At 36.9% G+C, this 10,774-nt stretch overlaps 1 protein-coding gene across 1 annotated transcript; it reads left to right on the forward strand.

The window, feature by feature from the left end:
* Positions 1-3,378: 3,378 nt before the first annotated feature.
* Positions 3,379-5,176, forward strand: LOC118768141 (zinc finger protein 253-like). Its single transcript, XM_036514022.1, has 3 exons — positions 3,379-3,813; positions 4,234-4,744; positions 4,829-5,176. Exons 1-2 carry the CDS (start codon positions 3,621-3,623, stop codon positions 4,647-4,649), a joined length of 609 nt encoding a protein of 202 aa, XP_036369915.1. The 5' UTR covers positions 3,379-3,620; the 3' UTR covers positions 4,650-4,744; positions 4,829-5,176.
* The last annotated feature ends 5,598 nt before the right edge of the window (positions 5,177-10,774 follow it).

The raw sequence follows: 10,774 nt of genomic DNA on the forward strand, positions 1-10,774 counted from the left end.
TGTATAATTATACTGCGACCAGGCTGAAGTATCAGCTCGTAGGATTCATTTAACAAAGCAACACCAGAACATATTTTTAATTTGGTAGTTATACTGTTGCACAACGAAGTTACAGGAATGTAAACAAAGCAACAATGGTTTTCGAATACTGGTAGAAATAACACACACGAGTCTTCCTGTTTTCCCTCCGTCCCTCTTTGATAAGTCCTGTTGGTTTCTTTCCGTCCCTGTAATTTAAGGGTTCGGTAACAGGATAGTGGAAAAGTACCAATAGATATGAAAATAAGCAGTCAGTTTTGTATGTTTTGTCATCATTTGGATTTTTCCTCATAACTCACATTTTGGAAAAGTAATTATACCAATAAAAAACATTGAGAATTTACCAACTTAGTTTTAGCATCCGATATCCGGATATACAGTTCGTTTCGTCGACATTCCATGTCTATTTTTCCAGCTTTCTTTAAATTACGTTTCCCGTTGAATGGCTTTTTTGGTGTGGTTTGCGTTAATTGACTTTTAGCACTGATTTATTTATCATAACAGGTAAGATATCGTAGATATTTTGTTTTTAGTGAAAGCAGAAGAACCTGGAAAATTCGAAACTCCAGACAATAATGAAAGTATTCAATGTTGCTAGTCTGACATCGATATTAATTTCGTCCGCCGTTACGTTCTGGGTTCAAATTCCGCCGAGGTCGACTTTGCCTTTCATCTTTTCGGGAAATTACCGTATTTGACGGCATATAGGACGCACTTTTTTCCAAAATATTTGGCTCAAAAAATCGCCCTGCGTCTAATATGCGAAGTCAAGACCCTCCCGTTGGCTAATCTTCTCCCAGACGCTCACTAACCTAGCTTACGCTAAGTATTTCTACCTACGTTAACGCCTTAATGATATTTTCCGTACTCATGCATCATTATTTTATTGCTAGTATTATTATTATTACAAGTATTATTACTTTAAAATACGAATTATCGTAAAAATCAAAGCAGTCTACCGTAAATTGTTAGGCTGCGATCCATGACACACGTTTACTAATATCAGCTGATCGGAACCCTAACTCGATGCCATATACGGGGGTAGGTTGGATATCTTGGTACAACAAAGTTTATGATCATAACATAACACACTACAACAGTACAAGCACCCACACGGTTATGGCAGCAAAAAGATCAAGCTACAAAATCTCCTACAAACTACGAGTGGTAGATTATGCCAAGGAGCATGGAAATAGAGCAGCAGCAAGGGTTTTTGGGCCACCACCTACAGAAAAAAATGATACGTGTCTGGCGACAGCAAGAAGAGCAGCTGATGAGAGCACAGAAAGGTAAACATAACCTTCGTTGCCCAGCCCCACATTGGCCAGAACTTGAGGATGATATAAAAACGTGGGTGCTTGATGAGAGAAACTCAGGGAGAAGTGTATCTACCAAAATGATAATTCATGAGGCCATGATAGTAGCAGAACAACGAGGGATACAGAACTTTGCAGGAACAGAAGGTTGGTGTTACAGGTTTATGAAACGGAAGGGTTTATCAATGCGTACAAAAACATCCATTGCACAAAAAATGCCTGCTGATTATGAAGAAAAAATATTAGATTTTCATAGATTTGTTATAAATGCAAGAAAGAAAACTTGTTTTGAACTGGGCCAAATAGGGAATACGGACGAAGTTCCACTCACATTTGATGTACCATCCAACAGGACAGTGTCAAAGGGTCTAAAATGGTTTCGATAAAAACCACTGGCCACGAAAAGACCCACTATACAGTAGCTCTGGCCTGTTGTGCTGACGGCATAAAACTGCCACCTCTTTTGATATTTAAGAGAAAAACTCAACCTAAGGATAAAATTCCAAGAGGTGTACTAGTTCATGTTCACGAAAAAGGCTGGATGAACGAAAATGGAATGAAACTGTGGTTACAAAGTATATGGTCATGGCGTCCTGGTGGACTATTAAGAAAACCTTCTCTTCTGGTTTGGGATCAGTTTAGAGCACATAGAACTGAAGCCATTAAAAAAAGGGTGGCAGAATTGAAAACGCAGTTAGCTGTCATTCCTGGTGGACTGACGAGCCAATTGCAGCCTTTAGATGTGTCTGTGAATAAGCCATTTAAGCAGAACATGCGTGAACATTGGAACAAGTGGATGGCAGAGCCACATCATGCCCTCACACCCACAGGAAGAATGAAGCGGCCCACCATTGCTGAAGTGTGTGAGTGGGTGAAGAAATCTTGGGATGGTGTTAGGCCTGAAATCATTGTGAAGGCTTTTAAGAAGCGTGGCATTAGCAATGCCCTTGATGGCACAGAAGATGATGCATTATTTGAAGACAGTGACTTCAGCAGTAGTGATGAAGATGTTTCTTGTTTTGAAGATGATGAAGACTTTTCTGGTGTAGAAGATGATGAAGAGTTTTCTGGTTAAAAAGATGATTACTATTGTAATTTGTATGCTTGCTTTTATACAGCAATGTTTTCTGCTTTTGTAATGTGCTGCTAGACTGCTTTCAACAATATATGCTTAAATACGCTTAAAACTTTTTTTCCTGAATTTGACCTGCTGAAATTAGGGTGCGTCTAATATGCCGTCAAATACGGTAAGTACCAGTTACGCACTGGGGTCAATGTAATCAACTTAATCCGTTTGTCCTTGTTTGTCCCGTCCGTGTTTCGCCCCTTGTGGGTAATAAAGAAACAGATATTAATTCTATTTTGTTTGCAAGATTCTTTATATGAATTCGTGTGTTGAAGCATATTCTGTTGTGTCTGGGGAGAGTCATTTTCTTCTTGTGCGTATAATTTAACACACTCATCGGTAAAATTTTGCTGTTATTTCTTATTTCTTACTTATTTCCTTTTTTCCTAAAATTTTCTTTGCGTCTTGCAACCTTTTCAATAGTTTTGACTCTGTCCGTTATTTACACTGCTTTTCCTTTTGTTTGTTTGGGTGCATTGAAACTAAACTAGAGAAAGTATTAGATTTATGACTCAGGTCATTATAGACGAAAGTAATGTCTTGTGTCATGAGTATCATTTTAAAGTGTAATTTCTTCGGGCAACAGTTTATATCCACAGTTTATCATTATGAAAATGTAGTTATAATTTTTATTGTTAAACCTTTGCTTTTTAAGTCTTTCCTATATCTTCTACTGTTTCTGTGTCATTTCAGATACTCGTATAAAGGAGTTTTACGTGAGATACATCATGAATATTGATCATGTTTTAAAAACGAATGTCAGCCGTTATAAATAATAGATAATAACTCTGTTTATATAATATATCTATGGTGAATAACGGTGAAATATTTCTTCTGAATTGATAGCAACATTTGTTTTCCTCATTGCCAGGAATATTTACGAAAGTATTTCACATTCAGTTTGAAAATCTGTGAGAAAATCTGGAAAGGTGTTTGTATCATTTTCAGATATTCAAGATCAGATTTGCTGTAGAAGATATATATAAAGAAGGGGGAAATATATTTTCTGTCTGTATACTACAGAACAATAATGAATAGTCTGGAGATGTTAAAAGAAAGAGAAAAGTTATCAAGCCAATGTGATATCTGTAAAAAGACATTTTCTAATAAGGGAAATCTCACTGTTCACAAATTCATTCATGCAGGGGGGGAAACAATATCATTGTGATATCTGTGGTAAATCATTCACTCAGAAATGTAGTCTCACTCATCACAAATACACTCATACTGGAGAGAAACCATATCAGTGTGATATCTGTGGTAAATCATTCTCTCAAAGGACTGCCCTTTCTTATCACAAATTCGTTCATACTGGAGAGAAACCATATCACTGTGATATCTGTGGTAAATCATTCTCTACAAAATATAACCCTACTAAACACAAATCCATTCATACAGGAGAGAAACCAAATCAATGTCGTATTTGCAGTAAATCATTCTCTCATAGAAGTTCCCTTGATTTTCACAAACACATTCATACAGGAGAGAAACCACATCAGTGTGATGTTTGTGGTAAATTATTCTCTCAAAAAAGTAGCCTTAATTCTCACAAATACATTCATACAGGTGAGAAACCATATCAGTGTGATATCTGTGATAAATCCTTTTCATTAAAAAGTTATTTAACTACTCACAAATCCATTCACACAGGGGAGAAACCATATAAATGTGATATTTGTGGTAAATCATTCACTCAGACATGTAGCCTCACTCATCACAAATACACTCATACTGGAGAGAAACCATATCAATGTGATATTTGTGGTAAATCATTCTCTCAAAAGACTCCCCTTTCTTATCATAAAGTCGTTCATACTGGAGAGAAACCATATCACTGTGATATCTGTGGTAAATCATTCTCTAAAAAATATAACCTTACTAAACACAAATCCATTCATACAGGAGAGAAACCATATCACTGTGATATTTGCGGTAAATCATTCTGTCATACGAGTAGCCTTGATTCTCACAAACATATTCATACAGGAGAGAAACCACATCACTGTGATATTTGTGGTAAATCATTCTCTCAAAAAAGTCACCTTTCTTCTCACAAATCAGTTCATACAGGTGAGAAACCATATCGATGCGATATCTGTGGTAAATCATTCTCTCAGAAAAGGTCCTTAAATAGACACAAATGCATTAATACAGGGGACAAACCATAGCACTGTAGTATCTGCAGTAAATTATTCCGTTTAAGAAAATATTTAATTAATTACAAGTCTGCTCATACTGGAGAGAAACTATGTGACTGTGATGTCTGCAGCAAATCATTCTCTCAGGAATATGCTGTATATACTTATAAACGTATTCATACAGGAGAGAAACTCTACTGCTGTGATACCTGAGGTAAATCATTCTCTGTGGAACAATATTGAACTCATCACAAATACATTCATACAGGAGAGAAATCATATCACTGTGACATCTGGGACAAGTCATTCTTTCATAGAGAGAAATAATAAACTAAACACAAACATATTCATACAGGAGAAGATTCTTATGACTGTGTAATCTGTGCTAAATCATTCTCTCAATAATCTACCTTAACTAAACATATACTTATTCATATTGATCAATAACAATATCAATGATAAAACAGATGTCCTGCTGAATAAAATACAGCAAATGTATTACTTTTTACAAAATAAATTCATTTTTCACATTTTCCTCATTTGCATCAACTCACTAATTACGATTTGTGTTTTTTATTCAAACAATATTGATTATATTAATTTGCTCTGTTTTCTTGTGGATATATTATTTTGATACAAATGTATTACACTCCAGTTCCCAGCCATGATCAGTTATCCTCTGCTGGACACACTCAGGGATCCCAGGATCTGCACCCTTTGTGCTACTGCCCACATATTCTGGCACTAGCTGGAGGCTTATTGCTGTTTGTCACAGTTTTGGGTGTAGAGTGGGAAATATTTTTCAAAAGCCTAATGCCCCACTCTACCTATGGTTCAAGCACATCCCCGCTCAACCCATGCAAGGGATTATCATCATACTTATTTTTTGCTAAATCATTCTGTAGAGCAGGTTTTCATGGTCTTGTTCTTACCAGACACCAAGTAGGGATTTATGATGGGCATCTGGTTAGAATGGCACCTGTTGTGATGAGAGTTACCATGTCCCCTTGTGAGAGATAGACTGGTCCGAGTAAAGTATAAATAGTAACGATCTGAGTGAGTTTGCGGTTCAGAGTCAAGTGAAGTCGGAAGGTGTCCCTTGGTTTACTTCCTAAGGAATATTGAATATTGGTTCTTAAAAGATTTGTTAGTTCATTAGATTGTTGTTACAATTTTCTGGTTATCTTATTTATTGTACGGAACAATTATGTTACAACATCTGGCGATGAGGGTTTCGAATCTCTTGCAGGTCAGTTAACAAATTTTTGTGATACAAAATTGTTAAATCATGGAAGACTAATTAGCTTCTTTAAAACTGTTGCAAAATCAGCGACAAAGGCAGCAACAACAACAATTATTGGGGCTTTATTCAAAGAAGTCCAGAAATGAGGGAAGTACATTTTTGCCAGACGCCGTTTTGGACTCAATGAATCCAGTTATAACCCAGAAGATGGTATAACTGTTGCATTGTACTACAGCAGGTAATTTTTAAGGAAGATTGTAAGACATGGTCAGACACAGAAAAAGTAAGGTTATTATGACGTAAATGAGCCCCATCTGAGTATGAACATTACTTTAATTTCATATTACCCCAAAAAACTCAATGAAATTTGTTTTAAAGAAACAATGGAATTACTGTCTAACATATTCGGTGATAAAACTTCTCTAACACTTGGATGGTGTTTTGGAATATAATGAAAAAAGAGGATGGTGATTTTATCACATACGCAGGAACAATTGACAGGAGGTGTGAATATTTTAAACTCAAGAATTTACACCTGAGATGTTCAGGTGTCTTATTTTGGTACAAGGCCTTACAACAACTGAATATACAGAAATTCACACTGCAGAACTAAATTCTGAAGATCAACCATTAAAGATCCTAGAGGGCTCTCAACAGAAACAAAATTCGACTCCCAAATGAGGAAATTTGTACACGTAAAAATGATTGGAATACATATTAAACTTCAGTTCGATACTGGAAGTGATATTTTAATAATAAAGATGGATACATGGAAGAAAATAGGGGAACCTATCTATTTTACATGTTTCAGGCATTTGACAGTGGCCATGCTGGAGCACCACCTTTAGTTGAGCAAATAGACCCAGGACTTATTCTTTGTAAGCCTTGTACTTATTCTATTGGTCTCTTTTGTCGAACCGCTAAGTGACGGGGATATAAGCACACCAGCATCGGTTGTCAAGCAATGCGAGGGGGACAAACACAGACACACAAACATACATATATACGATGGGCTTCTTTCAGTTTCCGTCTACCAAATCCACTCACAAGTCTTTGGTCGGCCCGAGGCTATAGTAGAAGACACTTGTCCAAAGTGCCACACGGTGAGACAGAACCTGGGACCATGTGGTTGGTAAGCAAGCTACTTTCCACACAGCCACTCCTACGCCTATATGTACACATTACACAAGATATTGTTTGCTTATTTCTCTGTTGTCTGTATTAAAGAAATATTTTCAAATTATTTCACTTTAATATAATTTATTATTTCTTTAGCTTGTATTAAATAATTTTGACCTCATAACTCATTAAAATAATTGCATTATCTTTTTAACTTATCTCTCTGCTTTTATATATTATGTTGGGTGTGTAGGCATGTATAAATATATATATAGAGAGAGATTTTAAAAGTGTCCCGAATACAGGAGTGGCTGAGTGGTAAGTAGCTTGCTAACCAACCACACGGTTGCGGGTTCAGTCCCACTGCGTGGCATCTTGGGCAAGTGTCTTCTGCTATAGCCCCGGGCCGACCAATGCCTTGTGAGTGGATTTGGTAGACGGAAACTGAAAGAAGCCTGTCGTATATATGTATATGTGTGTGTGTTTGTGTGTCTGTGTTTGTCCCCCTAGCATTGCTTGACAACCGATGCTGGTGTGTTTAGGTCCCCGTCACTTAGCGGTTTGGCAAAAAGAGACCGATAGAATAAGTACTAAAAGGTGGTGCTCCAGCATGGCCGCAGTCAAATGACTGAAACAAGTAAAAGAGTATATGCTTTTCTAATTTGGCAACCCTATCCAAACGTGTCCCTTATGAGCCTATACAATTGATGATACAGCATAGAATTCACACTTGATCAATGTATGATAAAAGTTACACATTTCTCCAAACTGATCTACAATAAATGTTTGTTTTGAAGTTATATAATTTGTTGATATTATTTAATATACAAAATACTTGGTGTTAGATGCTAAGATACAGTGATGAGAGATAAACGAAGGGATAAGTTTGTTCATTAAATGCTAATGATGGTGGTTATCTAGTGAATATGCGATGGAGCCATTGAGTAGATGGTAACCATGTGAGAGGAGGAGTGTGAAGGAAATATATTTCCCAGTCACTGATGAAATGTTAAAATAAGACAATGGTAGGAAATTCTCAAGAGAGCTGAACAGCGGAAGGTCTTTGGAGAGGAAACCCTACTCAGGCAAGATCCAGAGGTCATGCGTTGACATATAAGGTTAATTGAAGGAAAAGCTTGTAACATCAGATGAACATATTTTGCAACCACGTCTCAAAGCAGAATAAGGCGAACACATGCACTTGCGGGTGTGTATGTGCGTGACCTGAGTCAATGCATGTCTAGGAGTCAGGAGTCAACGCAAGGGTGGCACAAAATTAGAATGTTCCGCTTTATATTAGGGATAAACCAGAAGTCCCTGACTGCTATGTCATCTGGAAGTTTATAGGAAGCTTCTAAAATATTCAAGAAGGTCGAGGGAGATTACTCTAGTTAAATCCCATTTTCATTTTGCTTTCCTGTCTGACCGCCAGGGGTCACTCAGGTTTTAGTTATACAAGGCGGTGAGCTGGCAGAAACGTTAGCATGCTGGGCGAAACACGTGGCCGTATTTCATCTGAGGTCGAATTTGCCTTTCATCCTTTCAGGGTCGATTAATCAAGTACCAGTTACACACTGGGATTGATGTAATCGACTTACTCTGTTTGTCTGTCCTTGTTCGTCCCCTCTGTTTAGCCCCTTGTGGGTAGTAAAGAAATACGTATTGTGTCTGCCATCACGTTCTGAGTTCCAATTCCGCTGAGGTCGACTTTGCCTTTCATCGTTTCGGGGTCGATATAACGGACTTAACCCGTGCGTCTGTCCTTGTTTGTCCTCTCTGTGTTTAGCCCCTTGTGGGTAATAAAGAAATAAGTTATACAAGATTCCCTTGATTAGGTCGAGAATTATAAAAATTTGTGTGGGCCTCTGAGCAGGTATTGCCCTGATTTTCGCAAAATCTGATGCAGATTCTCTGCTCAACTTTCTATCATGCTCATTGTGACAATCACACGCTACACACCTTCCTTCGAAGCATTGCTACAAACAGCAGAAGAGAGTTAGAATGTTAACAATTAGTGTGAATGCACAGCAGAGTTTAGAGTCAATCTTTCCCAAATGGCTTCACTCTGTGTATCTTAGCTTCGTTGCTATAGCAACAGTCTGCATGTATGTACGTACGTATGTATATATGTATACCATTCTTCAGTTTTATATCAAAATTACTTGCCAATAGAGAAAGAGCCAATTTCTAACCTAAATCCAAGGATCCTTCATTGGAATTTCACCATCAACAACAGAGTATGTACGTCTTTTCGGTTTCAACGGCAATTTTTAACATAATTTCTAGGTAACTATAAGATACCCTTCCCCCCACCCCTAACCCTAAAAGAGATAGAAATGCAATAGATCGATACTAGGGTCATAATTATGGGTGACAATTTCATATGACACCGCTAGAAAAAAATCCCATTTTCTGTAGTGGTGTCGTATGAAATTGTCACCCATAATTATAACCCTAGTATTGATCTTTGCATTTCAATCTATTTTAGGGTTAAGGGTATCTATTTTTCTTTGCAAATGTAAATAAACCCACTCTGTTTCTTAAACAAGGGACATATTCATACAGCACGGTATGTTTTGACTCCAAATGGACGTATTTGATTGGTTAAAATTGCCGAAATGCTCGATTTTAAAGTGGAAATATGTTACAAACTATAGAATTTTCTCAATAAATCCAAGAAAAAATGATGTTTTATAAACACATTCTACCAGTATACGAAGTTTAAAAGTGTTTAGTTAACTAGAAATTGTGTTGACATATGCTGTTCAAAAGGAAAAGATCCGCGCAAACTTGTACGAAGTACAGACATCTGCGTGTTAATATACATCTCAGGAAAAACAGCCTTCTCATAATCAATAAGCTTGGTGGCACCCTGGTAGTACATATCATTGTGGAAAACGTAAAACCACCTATAATTGTTATATATATATTAATTACCAGAGTGACCCACGACTTGACTGGTTACAGACGCTGAGTACTATTTACAAAAAGTGGTCACACTGCGCGCCATCCCGCTAGCTAGTTGTGACTAGTCAATCCTACGACTACCAAGCGCGATTGCACGTATGCAAATTAATAGATGCGTGCATGCGCAAAGCACGTACTATAAATCCTCGAGTATAATTCTCATTTTACCCCCCAAATTTAAAGGTCAAAATCCCAGGTGCGGATTATATACAAGGTTAAAAATGAAAATATTTTCTAAGCAATGTCCGAGTCTCTCTTTGCTGTCTGGCAATGTTTATTCAGACGCATTTTGTGATGTCGGGCGTGAAAATACCTCAAGCTAAGCCTGAAAGCAATGAAGTCATAAAAGAATCATCCATAACTTGCAGTAAGCAACATTTATTAAACATTATTACTGTTATTTCTTTATTTTCTGCAAACAAAATGCACAAAAAAGCTACAATTTGCATTATATTATATATACAATAATAAGAAAGGAGGTTACCATATACATTTTTACAAACAAGGATGTTATATAGACCTCCTTGACTCAGGTTAGAGAAGGGGTGCATATTACATACATGGTTTAGGTTTTTCAGAGGTACAGCCCCCTAAAAACTCCCCTGAGTATTAAACTCAAGAGCGGACTACACTCAAAGATTTATTATATGTATTTAAAGGCTGTATATCAAATAATTTTTTTTTTAAAACAAGGTAAATAATTTTTTCAAACAAATAAATAATTATCAACTAATTAGGGAGAGAGTCAGTTTAGATGAGATGCAGTTTGGCTTCATGCACCACTGATGCTATATATTTCTGGTAAGACAGATGCAGGAGAAATACC

This window comes from Octopus sinensis, linkage group LG27 (assembly GCF_006345805.1).
Source record: "Octopus sinensis linkage group LG27, ASM634580v1, whole genome shotgun sequence".
Classification (NCBI taxonomy): Eukaryota; Metazoa; Mollusca; class Cephalopoda; order Octopoda; family Octopodidae; genus Octopus; species Octopus sinensis.

What these genes read in the sequence shown, in the direction of transcription:
- LOC118768141 (XM_036514022.1), top strand. Translation starts at nt 3,621, where the DNA reads ATGCAGGGGGGGAAACAATATCATTGTGATATCTGTGGTAAATCATTC. An exon ending in TGGAGAGAAACCATATCACT is followed by an intron (nt 3,814 to 4,233) that starts GTGATATCTGTG and finishes AACCATATCAAT; the next exon opens with GTGATATTTGTGGTAAATCA.